Source organism: Myotis brandtii, unplaced genomic scaffold (genome assembly GCF_000412655.1).
Source record: "Myotis brandtii unplaced genomic scaffold, ASM41265v1 scaffold103, whole genome shotgun sequence".
In the NCBI taxonomy this organism is placed as follows: Eukaryota; Metazoa; Chordata; class Mammalia; order Chiroptera; family Vespertilionidae; genus Myotis; species Myotis brandtii.
The window spans coordinates 6,498,903-6,518,126 of record NW_005353460.1 but is presented as its reverse complement, the minus strand read 5'-3'; the positions used below and the strand labels follow the sequence as shown (position 1 = coordinate 6,518,126).

General features: G+C 37.6%; 1 protein-coding gene and 1 pseudogene across 1 annotated transcript in view; both read right to left on the bottom strand.

Moving 5' to 3' along the window:
• PSD3 (pleckstrin and Sec7 domain containing 3) overlaps positions 1–19,224 on the bottom strand; it is a 418,120-nt gene that overhangs the window by 194,851 nt on the left and 204,045 nt on the right. Inside the window, exons 5-8 of the mRNA XM_014536830.1 lie at positions 11,008–11,202; positions 10,798–10,878; positions 8,145–8,257; positions 5,156–5,214 (exon numbers count right to left, since the gene is read on the bottom strand). Coding sequence (XP_014392316.1) covers positions 5,156–5,214; positions 8,145–8,257; positions 10,798–10,878; positions 11,008–11,202 — 448 coding nt within the window. The remainder of the gene's footprint in view (positions 1–5,155; positions 5,215–8,144; positions 8,258–10,797; positions 10,879–11,007; positions 11,203–19,224) is intronic.
• On the bottom strand, positions 16,283–17,060 carry LOC102246262 (annotated as a pseudogene).

Below are 19,224 nucleotides of genomic sequence, written 5' to 3'. Positions count from 1 at the left end.
AAGGGGCACAGGCCCGGCGGAGGGACCCCCCCCCCCCCGTGCACAAATTTTTGTGCACCGGGCCTCTAGTTTCCTATAAAACTTGAAGATAACGGAAAAGGCACTGACCTCATTACAAAGACTAACTAAACTCTACTTTTAACTTGGTTGTCACAGGACAAGCATTAAATTAAGTAATAAGATTAGAGGCCAAAAGTTTCAATCACCTTCTTCATCCTCGCTTCTCCCACCCTCCCCAAAACATTTGAAGAAAAAAAAAAGGGAGAGCAAAACTGACTTAATAGAGTTTCTCCTGCTTTCTTTCGCTTTCTACTAATTAGCTGTGCAAATGTGAAAAACTTGTAATGGCCAGAAGGAGAAGGGATGCAGTGACTGAATAATATATAAATGAGATACTGTGAGGGCCTACTGAGCACCACTGACTCACTGATAAAAGCTATCAGTGTTGCAGTTTCCATTTTGCATGAACCTATTCTTAAAAAAAAAAAAAAAAAAAAAAAGCAGAACTACTGAAAAAAAATAAACAGGTGAAGAAAGAAAAACAGAGCTACAGGGAGAACAAAGAGAAGAGAGAAAATGGAGAAAGGGAAGAATGAAGGAAGAGAAGAGGGAGAGAGGGAAGAGGAAAAGGGAGGTACATAGAGAGGGAGAAATGGAGAAATGGAGGAAGAGAAAAAGGCTTTCATTTGGAGTCATAGAAGCCAAGAAAATCCAGCCATACATGATGAAGTCTGACATGCTTAATAAGGATTCCTATAAAAATCTAGAGAGTTGTCAATTTGATAGTGAACTGTATTCTAAAGGTCATTTTTAAATTAAAAAATTTGAAACTATAACATTTTTCTATAGAAACATTTTCACACCTGATGATTAGAGTAAAACTGAACTCCATGTCTCACTAGAAACCCTTAGCAAGTCTGAGATCTAGGCCTGATGCTTCGGTGAACTTTCAGTATCACCAAGAAGCTAGCTTCAGGGGGTGGGAGCCTGGAGGAAGCCACTCTGGCCAGGGAGTTCCCAATCAGGTGAAAGGAAAGACTAAGTACCACTGAATTGGAAAGGAGGCAGCACTGGCTCAATGACAATTAAGACCAAGGCTGGAATCTACAACAGGATAAAGCCCAGATAGAAAAGAAATGACAACTGGGGGGCATGAGGGTGGGGAGGGGACAACACATAAGTAATACTTTCAATGATAAAGAATTTTTAAAAAGAAAGAAAAAAATGAAGCCCAGGGATGGGATGGCTTTCCTGGCAGAGGGTGTGGAGGGATCCACAGAGAAGACAGCTCTGCAGGAGGAAGGGGAGGCAGCAGGAAAGATGCACTTAGGGCAGCTGCCAGTTACAATAATGACAATCACAGACACAGAGTTCCTGAGGATACTAACCATCTATCAACCTCATGCAGGTTTGTGGGACTTTTGAGGGTAGAACTATAAAGTAGCACAATATGAAAAGTAAAAGAATTAAACTTATTTAATACCAGTTCTTCTAATACTCATGGTCCACTTCTGATAATAAACCAAATATTTTACCCATTACTTAAAATTCTAGGATCCTAGAGAGACAACCTAAGAATTAAAAACTCATAATTATCAATGCAGTTTACAGATTGAAAATAATCAATTCCTATGACCTATCTGAACCTGAACTACACACATCTTTTACTACCATTGTTCTGGTACAAAACCTACACTTCATTCCTTGACATTTTCGTCCCCCTACCAGTATCGTGTACTAGCTTTGGGTTTACTCCTTATCCAACCTATAACCCAAGACACACAAAAAGCCAGTAAGGTCCTGCCTCCTATATTAAACTCAGGCCCTGAGGATGCTATTCAGCGCTCTCTACACATCCCCAAGGCAAAGTATCGGCAGGATGCCTGGCCTACCAGAGAGAGCCACCACTCCAGGAAAACAACAGCACTCCTACCCCCTTACATCCACTGCACAGGGTGGGCTGGCTTCTGCCAGTACGGAAAAGCAGAGAGAGACTTTGGTTAAAAGAGCTAAACATCCCAGACCACAGTGTTAACGGGTAGATTTTGTCACGAATCTTGATTAAAAATAATGTCCTGGCTATTGCCTCTGACCATGGCCTGACCTTGGGCAGCCACTGTCTCGTGGACACCTTTTGACTTTCAGTTGTGAAACTGGCTAACGAACTATACACCTATATATCCCACTTTTCATTGCAACTTAGTTCTGTACCTAAAACTTCCTGCCACCTCAGAGGCCACCCCTGGTGAGAAATGCCTGCCTATTGTCCTGCCCGTGCCACTTGTCTTCAGCCTCAGCAATACTCCTGCCAGGAGGGCTGGATCGAGGTACAAGAGAGCCAGTTGTAGTGAACAGAGTGAATGCATTTGAAGATTTATCCAGAAAAGGAATGGTTTGAATTTATTCTAACATGATAGATGGTTTTATTCCTATCATTTCTAATAAAATACAGGCTTAAATGAAAAAATGTTCAACTCTTTCCTTATTGACAGTTCAAACAAAACTCAATACAACTTAGTTCCATTATAACAAGAGAAAAAAATAAACTCCAGAGTTTGTTCTAATAGAGATGCACCTTTATGTGCAAGTTTAATTTACATGTATATTTCACAGATGATGACACATTTTAAAAGTAAGAGATTACTTGGCAAATTAGGCACATGGTCACAATTATAAAATATTTAGGAAATAAACAACTTGCAGACAGTAAAAGCAAATCAATACTATTGCTAAAATAATGAAAAATCATTCATATTTTTCAAAAATAGGTACTGAAGGGAATTGCCATTCTTAGTTCCGATGAAATAATTATAACATCTGAGTGAATTTCTCCCCCAAATATTGTATATACTTCAGATTGGGGGGTTTTCTCTCCGCTGTAGAGAGGTTTAACTGTAACTCAATGTATAATTAAAATATCCCCCCAGTACTCTTTCACCACAGCACCTCAGTGACCTGCTGCCATTTCCTCGGTTAAACCTGACTAATGGAGGTAAGCCTAGCCAACACCACCCCAGGGGAGATATGACTTCCAGGAGCATGTCCCATTCGTTTCTGCTCCTAACTCAAATGGCACAGAACTTGGAAGGGAACAGACACACTCTAAGTGTTTATTGAATGAGAGAATAAATTAGAAAAAGAAAGATAGGAAGGCATTCAACATGTAATGCTGTTAGATTTATTATATGAATATACATTCTATCATTTTATTAGTAAGAAAGTTAGCAGGAAGAACAAAAGACCCATACCAATGCATTTCCAATGCATCATTCCTTTGAGTCAATGAAACCCTCATGAAAGATTCACAAAGTACAGCCAAAAGAAGTTCATCTCCCAAGTTATGCCTCCCCCACTGAAAGCATGAAGACAAGCTTGTCTCAGCACTTCCAAGAAAGGTCATGCTGTTGTATTCCTATTATGACATGATGTAAGGAAGAAAAGCAAAATGGTTTATTAGTTCATTCCCCAAGAGAATTATTCTGGCATTGGAGTAAGAAACAAGAGATGAGGGCCTAAGCAATGCAGAATAAGGAGAAGGTGGATAGGGACAGAAGTTAGAAATAATTCACTTTATATTTTAAATGATTCACTTTTATAGGGTCATGCTAATAAGTCAGACTGACACTATAACAATCAATCAGGCAACCATGATGCAAGAGAAGCTACATCCAGAATTATGGGTAAAAACTTACCACCTAGAAGGCAAATTATTTTTTAAAGGAATCCAGAGGAGGAAGAGAAGAGAAACACATTATCATATAGTTAGTTCTTATAATTACTACTATACATTCAACAGACTTGTAACAATAGGCATTATAAATAAGGATTAAAGACTCTAATACACAAAACCTAAATAATAGACAATTTAAAGTATATAGAATACATTTATGAAAACAAAACTAAGAACTAATTATCACCAAAAACATGATTTTGAAGATACTATAGAGAGATTTACTTGTATTTATAATTTTCTCCCTCTTATATGTAATTCTGCCACTTCAGCCAACTGTTAATTATGCATGATTGGCATAACTCCAGATAATATTAAAATGTCCATTTAAGTAAACTATCTCTTATGTTGTAGTTGCCCAAAAAAGTGTGATGCTCATTTAATCTCCTTTCAATTACTCACAAGTGGTCTGAAGACAAAACCGGAGCAAATCGGGAGCTGTGGTTCTGAACCCAGAGTGCCCATGGCTTGTTTGGACATCAAGCATCTGAGTTATCTAAGTAAATAATAAACCTCACACCTTTACTTACGTCTATTTCAAATTATTGCAATTAATAAGACACATGTTTATTTTAAAGTATTATCAAAGTAATCAGCTTTTAATAGAAACAAATCCCCCCCAAATCTAGCAACTTCCATAGAAGTTCTATTAAATCCGGTTATTGAATTCTTTTTTTTTTTCTTCATTATACTCGTTCTCAGTCAACAGACACTAAATACACAATACTGATATGTGGATGAGACCTCAAAATATCCGAGATGAAAGTTTCCCCATTCTAGGATCAGTGTTATATGGGGACAGCCTTCTCAAAACTGTCTCCTTTGGCTGAAAGTAAGATTGAGAAATTGAGTGGGAGGAAAGGAAAGGGAAAGAGTTGCAATTGTTATATTATATGGTGGGCAGAGGAGAAAGCACGGAACACTTGCTTCTCTGGTAACAGAAAAACAAGGTCAGCACAGTCCCCTGATTGGTCATTCCTATAACTAGTTGGATGAATATTAGATTAGGATACTTAGTTCAAGGCTTGAATTGTTGGAATCCCAGCACTTTCATATTACGCTCTATTAGCCAAGAATGTCCCCTGAAAGTATCTGCACTTTTGGTCTACTCTGCACACCTGCTACATATGTCTACAAGTCACTAAGCTATTCTAAATCCACCTCCTGGAAACTAAAAGGAATTCCTAGTGCAGTATTGTGAGATTTGTGAGGATAGTGTTAAAATTATGATTCTATCACTTTATCTCTTTACTTTTCTATGCTAGCATGTGAAATAGTTATTTCTTTTCCCAAAGATTTATGTTTACTTACCTGCCATGAAGAGAATGGGAGAAAGGGAGGCAGAGAATAAACGTGTATGAACAAAAAAAGCACAGATTGGGGCGTTTTGGATTTCTGTAAGACAGTTCACAACCATACACTTACATGGCCATGGAGATCTGTGTTAAGAAGCATCATTGCACAGGTGAGACAATGGACGCCGTCTAAGGAAAGAGACAAGGACAGAAAGCATTAATTCACTATTTCCTAGACTCCTATTCTCATTAAAATAGCATATATTAAGAACACAATATATATGAAAGCACAATACTGTAGCTAGGCACAAGTAATCATATTTGCTTGGGGAGACAGAAATCAGATAAGAATAAATCATTAAAAAGACCTCAGTGCAGAGAGTTGGACTCTACTGGATAAAGTAAATTATTCCTACCTCTCAGGAGGACAATTTGATAGTACATATCTTTAAGCTTTGAAACAATGTCCTTTGACACAGCAAACTTACTTCTGGGCTTTACATTAAGGAAATAAAAAATCAACACAACATACAAGGATATTCAAAGAAACACTAATTATAATAGGGAGCAAGTAAATAAGACCCTCCAAAAACATATTTCTGTTATGTTTAAGTAATTTGAAATGTTGTCCAAGTATATATGTTGAAGTGGAAAGATATTTCACAATAAATTAATATATGAAAAACACATTATATGTAGTATAATTCCATTTAAATATAAATACATCTGGAATAATATATAAGGTGATATTAAAAGAGATTATCATCTCTGGAAAGTGAGATAATTTTTCATTTATATCTTCTCAATTTTAACAACAGATATGAAAATAAATAGTTCAGTACTGTTCTTTTTTTTTTTTTTTTTAACTTCCTGGGAGGAAAGTGAATTAGGAAAGAAGATAAAGTTAAAGAAAGCCACGATTTGAATCTTTCTCAGTTTACTGTTTGGGTATTACTCCTCTGGCTAACAATATATAATTAGGAATCGTTATCTTCTTTCTTGCCATTCTTTAAAGAAAACATATAGTTTGGATGATCCAAGATACTATGAATCAGACAAAAGCAAAATACTAAAATAATCTGTGAAAATTTTAAATTTAAATATTCAGGAGAAAAAGTTGCCCAAGCCGGAAAATTTTCACACTTATATAGAAGCATTACTCTTCTTACTTCATATAAAAAAAGGAAAAAGCACTGAGTTTAGCTTCTCATTTCCAAGTCTTCTTCTTCTCTCTCTGTAATTCTCAACCCAAGTACAGTAAGACAGCGTATTTTTCCAAAGCATGCCTTTAAGTATAGTAGGAGATTTGTTATTAAAGTCTCTACTAGTACGTAGATGCTACTAAGAACCTAAAAGAATACTTATTCCAGTCTCATTTTATTATCACAAATTCTAAATACATTTAAAACAAATTCCTGAAAGTATCTGTCAAACTCAGTTGATAAATATCCTATCAACAGGCAAGTGAATGCACAAATCCATCTTCCTATTACACTCAGGAATGTCATGTTAACATCTTAGTATTTGAAGAAGGTTCTAATAAAAACAACCCTTTCCTCTTCTATCCCTGGCATTCTCAACTCAATGTTGACAGTGATAGAAACAGTGAATAAATTACCTAAATATAGTCAAAGAAAGAAATAAAGAAAGATGTTTCCATTTCAGAGATAGGAATGTGACTTCATTTTTTCAAATTATGTTTTTATTGATTTTAGAGAAAGAGGAAGGGAGAGGGGGAGAGAGAGAGAGAGAGAGAGAGAGAGAGAGAGAGAGAGAGAGAAAACATGCAACCTGGGCATGTGCCCTGACCAGGAAGCAAACTGGTGACCTTTTGGGACACAGGACGACACTCAACCAACTGAGCCACACCTGCCAGGTAACGAAAGCCAGGATTTGCATCTTCCACAGCATCTTTACTATTTGGGTATTAGTTCTCTGGCTAACAATATAGACAGGAATGAATAGTTATCTTCTTTTTTGCCAGTCTTTAAACCAGTGGTTCTCAACCTTCTGGCCCTTTAAATACAGTTCCTCATGTTGTAACCCAACCATAAAATTATTTTCGTTGCTACTTCATAACTGTAATGTTGCTACTGTTATGAATAGTAATGTAAATATCTGATATGCAGGATGGTCTTAGGCGACCCCTGTGAAAGAGACGTTCGACCGCCAAAGGGGTCGCGACCGACCCACAGGTTGAGAACCGCTGCTTTAAACAAAACATTTAGGTTGAATGTTCCAAGATACTATGAATCAGACAAAATCAGGAATGACTTTAATCATCAGATAGTTGTTTAGTTATATTCCGAAGGATTGGGGGTGGGGCAAACAATTACTTTATTCAATATCAAATACACTTATCTTTAATTAATTGGTAATACTGAAGCTGGGAGATAATTACCATTTTTAGTGCATCTACTCTCAGTCATTTATTCCAGAATGTGTAACCCTATGGAGGATTCTCCAGTGGCAAATAAATGCACTTGAGTTCAAGCCCTGAACACTTTGCTATATTGTATGAATTGAAATGGAGGAAAGACCACTCTTCATAAGGTACATCAAAAGCTAAAGTTGCTTTTTAAAAATAACACAATAAACATAAACTAAAGTCAGTGGTCAGTGTTGTTTTGATTACTTTCAAACAAAAGCACCAGAGACACACCATAAACTCATGAGATTTGTAAATATTTCCAAAACTAAGCACACATGCACCTCATCAAGAAATTAGAGATCAGGAGCTGAGGAAGAAGAAATATGAAAACTGGAATTTCATTTATTACAATCCATTTTGCACATAAAATCTCAGTGACAAGCATAAGCAATTTAAAAAATATTGTCACACTCTGGAACTAGAAAATAGAGAAAAATAACTGAGAGTAAAGAAATCATGCATCAATAAATTATCATGCTTTTTAAAGAATATTTGATGACATGAGAAAATGCTCACAATGAAAGAGAACACCAGTAGGAAACAACTCCCTAGTGATTCTGATTTGACATTAAATAAATATTGTACAAATAGTCTAGAAAGAAGTAAATCTGACTGTTTATAATATTATCCTTAGAAAGAACTATTTAGATGATTTTCATAATAAATCGAAGCATTTCCATCAGATTACCTTGTGAAGCAATGGTATCCGGGTTACAATAAAAATATCTATTGGAGAAGTGTATTAAAACTCTCTCTCGTTCTTGAGTTTCTCCCACAAGAGAAAAGGCTTTAAAGAAATACCTAAAAAAGAGTTTGGGGGGAGGGGGAGATGAAATTTTAGAAAACATTACCACACTCTTTATGTTTGACATTTAAAGTTAATTCATATAAGCATAAAAAATTAGTTACACAAATTAAGATATGCTGCAGTTATTTTTTTAAAAATCACTTAATAGATGGCCATTCAGTATAAATTCATACTGACATTTCAATTCTCTTAAATGGCAATGTAAAAGATGACAGGACAATAACGTCGTGGCCAATACATCAAAAAAAGCCTTGGAAAGGTAGGTAGTTTCCTCATATGACTCAGGTAGCCATTTAAAAAGATCAGTTGAGTAAAAACCAAAGAATACTTAAGACTAAACGCAAAACCATGTAGGCTATGTTTTAAAACTCTACATGAATCAGTTTTTTTTGCCATTTTGTTACATGACTATAATTAGCACTGATCCACTGCTAAAATTACAATTATATTGTCATGTGCATAATAGATTTCTGTTAATTTTACTTCACCTATTATCACCACATAAATAAATTGTTAAATGAGGAGGAAATTGAAAGATAAAACTCTATTTATTCCATAAGTTAGGAATAAATTAAATTGTGTATAAAACTTCTTTGAACAATAGAAAATATTCCCAGAACCACACACACAGCCCAAATCAGAGTCACTGAGAGTACTATCTATATATATAAAAGCCTAAGTGTCCACCCAACCGTCCAGCTGGTAGCTATGACATGCACTGACCACCAGGAGGCAGACGCTCAATGCAGGAGCTGCCATGAAGCGCACTGGCCATTTAAAAAGAAATGGCACCACGGACTTGGCACTGACAAACCAACACTTGGCTTCCCCCAAGTGGGACACAGGCCCCACCCCCCCAGAGCAACCCCCCACCAAATTGCAGCCAATGCTGCCAAGACCCCATGGCACAAAATGCAACCCCCAGCCCAGCCCAGCCCAGCCTGGAAACAGTCACTGTGGGCGCCGAGTAATGACGTCAAGTAGCAACACCCAGCTTCCTCTCCCTAGTGACTAGCATCCTTGGAGTTTCTTCAGCCCAGGAACATGACTTGCTTTATAGCCAAGTGCAAACATTTACACTTTAATCAAATGTTTGTGAAGCATTTTCCCGTGCCTCATCTCATTTGATCCTCACAGAAGTCCTAGAGTAGGTAGGTAGGAGACTCGGTAGAATCCTATTTTCTTTTCATTAGCAAGAGGCGAATAGTGATATTAAAATATTTCTTCTAAATTTCCTTTCAATGTACCTGAATCTGTGCATCGGGACACTAGTTACAGATAAAACCAGATGTCCCTCACTTGACAAAGTAGATGCATTCCCATGAGATGGGAAAGAAAAAAATCATTTAAAATGCTCTAAGAAATATTATTATTAAAAGAAACATACAATAAAACTTATTTCTATGATGAAAATGTTGCTCTTTATAGTCTGCTAATCTAAATTATACTGATAAAACTTTATTTTTTTCTAACTTTTAAAAAATAAATCACATAAGCAAAGCAAAACAAAAATATAGATCTCTCCTCCACCCTTACCTGTTTTCATTGCAAAACCTATGAATACCCTTGATTCATGCAAAGAGCCACAGAAGTCTCTGTGTGCTTTATAATCCAAACAGCCCTCCTTCACCCGCCAGGTCTGTTTCCTGCTTTGTAAAACTAGCAGGTTACACACATGATCTCAGAATTCCTCCAGGCTCTGACATGTTATAAACTTCGTAAGATTAGATGCTGACTGGGTTCTACCTCCAGCTGCTGTTAGAAATTTACAGTACAATGTGGTATGAAAAATGAGGGTCAGATTGTGTAAGTCATCTTCATATGAACACATGAGCAAAAAGTGTTACTGCCTGACACACTTTTACAGATACTTTCTGCTGATTATGTTGATATTCATTTTTATTCCATTCATGAGTTAACTCCAAAGTACTGTCTTAAAAGGTTAATTGGTATTGTAAACAAATGCTTAGGAAAAATATCTAAAATTCTACAGTCTATGTAAACTGCATTTTAAAAACTGACCACATGAAAACCAAATTCCCACAGATTCCATTTCTCCTCATGACTTATGCTGCCACCATTCTTTACTATGTCACCTACTAGATGCCGAATATGAGTTCATGTAATTTCATAAAAACAATTTATTTTTCTCATTTTCTGATACAGTTAATATTTATAATACAATCTGAACTAAATTCACAAAGTAACTGTGGGTTTAAAAAAAATAATCATCAGTGAGGCCAGCATGACTCAGTGGTTGCGCATCGACCTATGAACTAGAAGGTCACGGTTCGATTCCCGGTCAGGGCACATGCCCAGGTTGTGGGCTCGATCCCTAGTATGGGGCGCACAAGAGGCAGCCAATGATCCCTCTTCATAAATTTTTCTAGCTCTCTCTCCACCTCTCTTCCTCTCTGAAATAAAATTTTTTAAAAATCTAAACAAATAAAAATCAGATTTTAGCTTCAGCACATTACTTTCTCTTCTTAGGAGAAATTTTTTGGAGGCAAAAAGAATAGAAATTTAATCTTACCTGAGAGACTGATCCAGCGTCATTCCTGTAAAATCAAAAAACTTCAGATATTCTTCTGCAACTAGTCTGCTAAATTCATTGCTATAAGAAAGCAAAATAGATTTGGTTATTAATATAAAAGCAAGCGCGCACGCAAACACACACACCACACACACACACACACACACACACACACACACACACACACACACGGCCTTGGACAGAACGTACTTCTTGCCTAGGTGCTTTGCGACATCCGACCTTTTGAATCTGTCTAGTTGATAAAGGCGTTTGGCCAACCTCTTGGCTGCCTCTACGTTGCTGCTAGTGCCATTACTGAGACTTTCTGAGGGCTCCCTTTCCAGAATTTCCGTGTTCCCCATGTCAGCATGAGCCTCCAGCAGTCCTGTTTTCACCCCAGCATGGCTGCGAGAACTGAAAAAGAAGGAAAAAGAAGTCAAGATTTTTCTTGCATGGCAAAAAAAGGAAAATAGCTGAAAAAATTATCATGATATTGTACAACCAACTAAATGAAAAAACCATTTTAAATGAGACTTTTATGCTTAACCATTTGTACGCCATAAGCATCTATAGACACAAACGGTGGACCTTTTTTAATTAAATTCAAAGTATCATGGCAGTTAACTGGTTAATTATTCATAAAATAGTGTGAGTTACTATTTCAATGCACTAAAGAAGTGATTGCTTAAATCCTGGATAAGCAGTTCTCAAACCTTTTGTTCTCAGGACCTTTTCATTTTTAAAAGTATGGAGGACTCCAAAGACCTTTGTTTATGTGAGTTATCTCTATTGATATCCACTATATTAGTAATTAAAATAGAACATTTTCAAATATTAATTCATTTAAAAATCCTTATCATGAAAATAAACAATATATTCTTATTAAAGATAACTATATTTTCCAAAACAACAAAGTTTAGTGAGACACACAACCATAATTCACATTTTTTACACATTTCTTTAATGGCTGGCTTACTAGAAGACAGCTGCATCCTCATAGCCATTTTGACATTCAAGCTGCATTAATGTATTGATTTGATTGAAATAGATTAAGAAAAAACAGCATCACACAGATATTTAATTAATCTTAATATCCTTTTCAGATCATTGTAGATATTATTTTTTGATATGACACCCAAATAAGACAGTAGTAAGTTCTTAAAGGTTAGTTGCAATATAGAATCTAAACTGTATCAATGAATGTTTTGTAGGAAATATAAAGTCTATCTTACATTTTGAATGGATCTTTTACCAGAAATGATTCTGCAACATACAATGGTCATTTGCAAAATATCTGTTGACATATTTCATTATGAAATATGAAGAAAAATCACATTCATTAATGTCACTGCTAATAATATCTTCAAAAAGTCTAAGTATTGGGAAGTTGTCGAATTTTATTATTGGCAATAAAAATTGTCAGTTGTTTTCCTTAAAGTGATAGACACACTCTATTAATAGTCAAGAATATGTTTGCCAATAACCTAGTTTTCCAGTCATACTTTGAAGGAAAAATGGCATTTCATGAAAAAAGGGAGTAGTTTACAGCTCACAACTCTAATTACGTCCAAGTGCTTTTCCTGGAGACGACCATCAGGAGCAGAAGTGCTTTATGCATATTTTCCATTTCATCCCATGAGAAATGAAAAAGGCATGTAGTCAAGGACTGAAATGTAATTAATGTGTACTGCTTTATCAAGGATATTTTTAGGTGAAACTGGCCTGTTTTTATTTCAAGTGCATGGTAGTTCAGTGCAATATAGCAATTAGAACAGTTTCGTGCTACTCCCTTGATTAGTGCTAAGACACTCCCTCCCACTGCTTTTGTACCATCAATGCAAATATCAACACAACGAAACAGGAAAATAATGCTGTACTGTTATTATAAAATAACTCTGATCTCACAAACCAACTGAAAGGGTCTTGGGAAGTCCCACAGACCATACTGTGAAACTTCTGTTCTAGAAAGGAGTCTGTGGCTGGCTGTAGATTGCTACATCACACAGACACAAAAACCAAAGAACTTATATGCATGTATGCATAACCCATCTACACAGACAATAGGGCGGTGAAGACCTGGGAAGGGAGTGGAGTGGAAGGGGCTAATAGAAAACAAGGGATGTCTGCATTACTTTCAATAAAGATAAATTTTAAAATATATACTTTATAAAAAAATAAAGAACACAATAAAAGGAAATTACCCATCATTTTTTTCTGAGTAATGAAAATAAATGGGTAATTTTGTTAAAAAAACAAATAAAACCAATGAGAACACAGTAATTTCCAAATCTTCGTTTTAACTTGGTAATAAAACAAAGCTATTTCATGATGAACTCCTGTGTGTAAGGAGCCTTCCAACACATTTACAACAGACTCAATGTTTCTGTAATGGACCAGAGAGTACATATTTTGGACTTGTAGGCCACCTAAGGCCCCTAACACACGATTCTTTCTTTCTGTTGTTTTTTTACAACTTTTAAGAACTTAAGAGCCATTTCAGGCAAGGCTGAATGAGGTTCATAGAGTAGTTTGGGTGTCCTTGCCCTATCCCATACTTCTTTAACTTGGTCTGAATAATACTAGTAAGTATAGTAACCATTTATTGTCTAAAACAGGATACTCTGAAGAGGGAACAGGGATGACCAATCATTCAAAATGTAATTGTAATCATTACAAGTAAAATAAGCATTACCAATAGAAAGAAGTTCATTGTAAATTTACATAATGAAATACAAAAATCACGTTAGCAAAGATGAATATTTTAAAACAAAACAAAAAAAGATGAATATTTTAAAAACTGCTCAAACTCTATTTTGTCACCTATTCTATCTAAATTATAATTTCCCATTTTCCACTAATTCACTAACTAAGTGTTAGCCTGACAGCTTCACTAGCACTGAAATGTAGTTGGGCTACTGTACAACGAGCTGATACACCAAGTAGCTCCTAGGGGCAAAGTCCCTGACTTCCCCCAACCCTGCCAGACCTGAGGGAGTTAACTGTCCCCAGCAGCCCCTCCCCAAGCTCACTTTCCCAGCTACTTGCTGTCCTGAAGGGGACTATCAGGAAGGGGAAAAAAAAGGAAGGTTATCCCACACTGTCTCTGAGACTCAATCAACCACAGGAAAATTCTGTTCTATGCACATGCCAATCACACCTTCCAGAAGAGACTTCGGAGAAGCTGGAAATACAAGGTGGGGGTTTATCAAACCCTTGCTGACTTATTTCACTGCAACTATTCATGGTATTACTTCATTTTCTTAAAGTCAAAGTCAAATGTGAAAATGTAGTCAATTCCAGGACAACAGACACAAACTAGAGCTGATCCAGGAGAACCAGGATGCCCGGTAACCACCTTAAATAAGTTTCCAGCAGAAATACCTACAAATGACAATAAATTGCTTCATCATGGTGAAACCTTCATGCAAATACATTTAAATATTTTTTCATTCTAAACCTTCCTCTAGAGCAGCGGTTCTCAACCTGTGGGTTGCGACCCCTTTGGCGGTCAAACGACCCTTTCACAGGGGTCGCCTAAGACCATCCTGCATATCAGATATTTACATTACGATTCATAACAGTAGCAACATTACAGTTATGAAGTAGCAACGAAAATAATTTTATGGTTGGGTCACAACATGAGGAACTGTATTTAAAGGGCCAGAAGGTTGAGAACCACTGCTCTAGAGAGTTGACATTACCCAGCCAGTTTTGTGAAATTTATCTTATCAGAAAATGACTATTTAATTATTACATATGGAAAACCTATAAAAAATAAATTCATAGAAGAAATTTCTTTTAAAGACAACTTTGTGTTTTCTCACATAAGTGGTGAAATGTAAAATATTTATTCCAAGAACGATTTTAGTTAAAATCAAGTAATTTTTTTAAATAAATAAAAATATCCCTGGAGTTGTGTTCCCATGCCTTCTCTTACTCTATATATTAACTATCATGTTGCAGGAAAATGTCAAAGAAAGAATTTTCTTCTCAGTTAAACTGGTACTTATTGTTCACTTCTCAGGGTAAATTCACGGCATCTACTTAATCACTCCAGGCAAACATGTAGTTTATACATCGTACTGCAAAGATTTTGTTTAAATACAAGATACTTATCCTAATGAGAATATTTTTTAAAATGTAGTAGCCAAAATTATTCCTATTGTTCATGTTTCTCATTCCTCACATTTGCCTCCTCTTTCTACTAGCTTTCCCAGTCCAGTCTATTTCTCATTTTCCTCACATTCACCAGAAGGTAATATTAAAATCTGTAGGCATCAGATTTCTCTGGATTTTAGTAAGATAAAAAATTAAGAATAAAGTGAGGTTAAATACCTCCATTCCTAGATGGCTTCATTCTGTCCCATTTCACAATTTACCAGATTATTTGAATGAGAACAGAGATTGCTCCTTTTAAATCAGAATGTATGCGAAAAGATGGCAAGACAAACTCACCAGCAATAAGACAGACACCAAGAGAAGCTCATCATGGAGCCCAGGGTGCACATGGGCCATACTTCCTCTTCTCAGCCCCTTCCCAGTATCCATTCGCCCACAACTCCAGAGTCTGCTGGTATTCTAGGGATTCCAAAGAACTGGCTCCCTGTGAGGTCACATTACTATGACCTCACATTCTCAGCAGAGTGTTTATTGTTGGGGCTTTTGTAATGCTTTCAGAGCCTCAATAAAAACAGGAGCCAGAACACAGGGGCCACTGTATATGAAGAACATAAACAACAATGGCAGCCCGGCCTTGTTCACATTTGATCAAGCAGAGTGATGGTCCCTCTCCGAGAGAATGACACCCATTTTGTTTCCTGGAATACACAAGACACTGTCCATCTAGTCTGTTGAATATTAGATGCTTTTCAATTTCCCCTTTTCTATAGTTCCATTTTTCTTCTTAATAATCTCATAAGGTGAAATCCCTACCAGTGACTTAAATGTAGAAAACATTTCCCAAAAGATTCTCCCTGTGTTCTAGCAAATGCTTGTATCTCACACCTCCAAGCAAACATGGTAACACTATAAAAAAATCAGATCATTGAGTCTGACTACCAAGCCTTTTCATGACCTTTTATTTTTTCATTTTTATCATACTAGGATTACCAGATTTTTCAAATAAAAATAATAGGACACCCACCTAGATCTGAATTTCAGATAAAAAAATAATTTTCAGTATATTTCAAATACTGTATGGGCATTCTGAACACTAAAATATTATTCCTTGTTTATCTAGAAATTCAGATTTAACTGGACTCTATCTCCTGAAATGTTTGCTCTCCTCGGCTTTATTTGAAGAATTCCAATAATGGTGTTCTCTGACTGAATTGGTAGTGCTTTCCACAATCACGCTACCTCCCAGGTTTGTGTTTTGGTTTTTTGTGGGTTTTCTTTTTTCAGTTTAATTTTGCAAATTTATTTTATTCAACTTGGAAAATGAATACAAATCCCTGTGTTTGTTTTTTTTTTTGTCAAGGGTGGAGGGGGTGGCAGGAAGAAGAAGGGAGTAGGAGTCGAGGCAAGGTATGAGCATCACAGTGGCTGTCTCAGGTCCACATCCCTGCCGGGGAGGGGACTCAGGTACGGAGAAAGACCATGGTAAGGAGCCCCAAGATGTAGGCCACCACCAACTTTTGTCCCAGAGAGACATGCAGGATTTGGGGCAACTGGCTACCCAGTTCATCCTAGAGTGGGAGCAGCAGGAAGGCCACGGAGACTATGCCGGTCAGCAAGAGCAGGAGGAAGGAGCTGGTGGCCAGCTGTGGGCGGGATTTCTCAGGTAGGTGTCTGGTCATGGGTGGTGCTGTCCAGGAAGGAGGCCCAGGTGGGGCGTTAGGTCAGGCTATCCCTGAAGTTCGGTAGGCTGGGGCCCTCAAAACCGAGGTGAAGTCCTTGCACCCCAACACTCAGCCTCAGCTCCCTCCTCAGACAGCTCAATGTGCAAGTGGTCCTGGACATACAGTGGCTGGCACAGGGGGCCAGGTGGCGAATCACAATGTCAGCGCAGGACTGAGGCTTCACATATCCTTCTGCGTCAAACACTGTGTACTCGGCAGGTGCTGTGTACAGGACTCTCCCATGGGGTTACAGAGGGTCAGCAGCTGCCAGGGTGCGCTCCGTTGTTGCGCCCTGAACACTAGATCCCGGGGAAAGATGAGGACCGGAACGACAGGTCCCGAGGAAGGAGGGGCACCGTGGGACCCCTGCCCCAGAGCCCTGGGACCCCCCAGCTCCTGGTCCTGTGGTGCCCCTCGGAGCATGCAGGCTCTAGGCAGTGGGCCATCTGAGGGCTGAGCTGCGGGGACAGGGCCTGGAATCTAGCACCTCTGGTCACAACACCTGTCAATCAATTTGTGAGCAGAGGAGGCTGCACCTGCCCCCAGGCCCTTTGGGCACTTCCGCCACACCTCCAGGTTTGTTTTGACTTGCTTCTGTGATTACATTTTTACTCCTACTAGTTTTCTATAGTTTTATCAAGACCTTCTCTCACTTGCCTAGGACCCACCAATTCTTCTCTACCCTCTTTTCTCTGTATGCTCAGCCTTTCCCCCCAACCTGCATACTGTCACCACAGATGTGATCACATGCCTCCTCTTTTAGATTTATCACCGGACCACTGTTCTCACTCTTGGGCCACACGGAAATATTACCTGTGCTTTTATACTCCTTTCACATGATGTTCCCTTTGCCACTCTTGTTACCTCTACCCCCAAATTCTGGGCTACCCAAAATTCTGCAAATTCTTACTGATCCTATGCAAGTCCAGGTGAAATAACTACTTTTCTAAGAATCATGCTCTAACTCCCCTCACTGCATTTTCAGAGCACAAGATTCTGGTATATACTTTTATTATAGCTCTGCCTTTTAAAAACCCATCTCTCATCTACCACTATCTTGAATTTCATTTTGTATCCAGATCACAAGAGTAGATCAAAGTTATTCAATATCTGTCAAAAAATGCAAGAACTGGGCAATGATCTGTCTCCATGTCCTCTATGTTCTGCTATCAATGACATGCAGCACAAACTTCTAATTCATTATAATTAATCCTGGGGAACATTCTAGAGACCAACATCAACAGAGGGCACTAACTATATTATCTTATTTTCCTATTTATTTTGAATTTAAATTTTGAAAAAAACCTTTAAATTATTTAATTGTGGTATTAAAACTAGAATAAATAAACTAGGCTAAGGTGTCAACATTTTTCCTCCTGCATTTATAAAATATGTCCTGGGATATACATACAAAACAACATACAGAACAACAACACACAGCCGCCTAGTTAAATTTTATACACAGGGTAGAACAAAAGTAGGTTTACAGTTGGGAATACACCAAACACAGTTTATTCTTGTATTATTATTTGTTAATTATTGTATTACTTTCCAGATGAACAGCTATAAACTTACGCTGGCCCCACCCTGTATAAGCATGGCAAAGGCAATTCAGAGGAATCCCCAAGAGTGGAAAGAAATGACCTCACTTGCAAGTGGGATAAAAAGACCAGAGAGAGCAATATGACCCTGTTGTCATTCTTCAGGCAGAAGATACAGACACAGAGTCTGGGACCAACAGACTCGTGAAAGCTTTCGTGGCCGGAATGAAAGTCAAGAAGAGGTCTAAGTAACATCATATGAAAGATACACTTAAAACCTTGAAGCATAAATTGTCACTAAGAAAGGAAATCTTATTGGCTATCATTATCTATGGTGTTCATTCCTCTGGCATTGCAGAGATGTACATAATCCAATGTTGAAGGAAACATCAATGAGAAATGATTCAGAACAACTACAACAACTCCAGTATTAGCATTCACCCGACAGCATCTAACATAAGCACCCATGTGCCAGCCACCAGACAAGTGTTTCCTAGGGATTGTCTCATTTGATCCTCAACCTTACGAAATGGTAGACCCATTTCACAGATGGAAGCTGAGGCACAGGGCTGGATGTGGGCAGTGGGACTCCAGTACTCAAGTCCTTTAAACCCTCTATATTCATTTTACTATTGCTAGTCATTCTTTGGTATGATTCAACAAATATTAACAAATTCCCTAGCATGTGCCAAGCAATGCTTTAGGTGTTTGGAATACTTCAGTAAACAAAACAAAAGAACAAAAAAGACAAAACAAAACAAAAACACCCTTCTATTGAGGGGAGCTAAAAATAAACTACAGACATAATCAATGAGCATATAATATGCTTGAACAGGGGTGGGAACTTCCGGCCCACAGGCTGTATAAGGCCTGTGAAATCATTTGATCTGGCCCTGCCAACGCATTATGGGTGAGTTAATTAAATGCGTGACCAAATATAGCAGGGTAATTTTTAAGTTGATAATTTTATAAGGCCCATTAATGATGTTATAAATATCCAAATGGCTCTTAGGAAATAAGGTCCCCCACCCCTGTGCTAAGGTGAC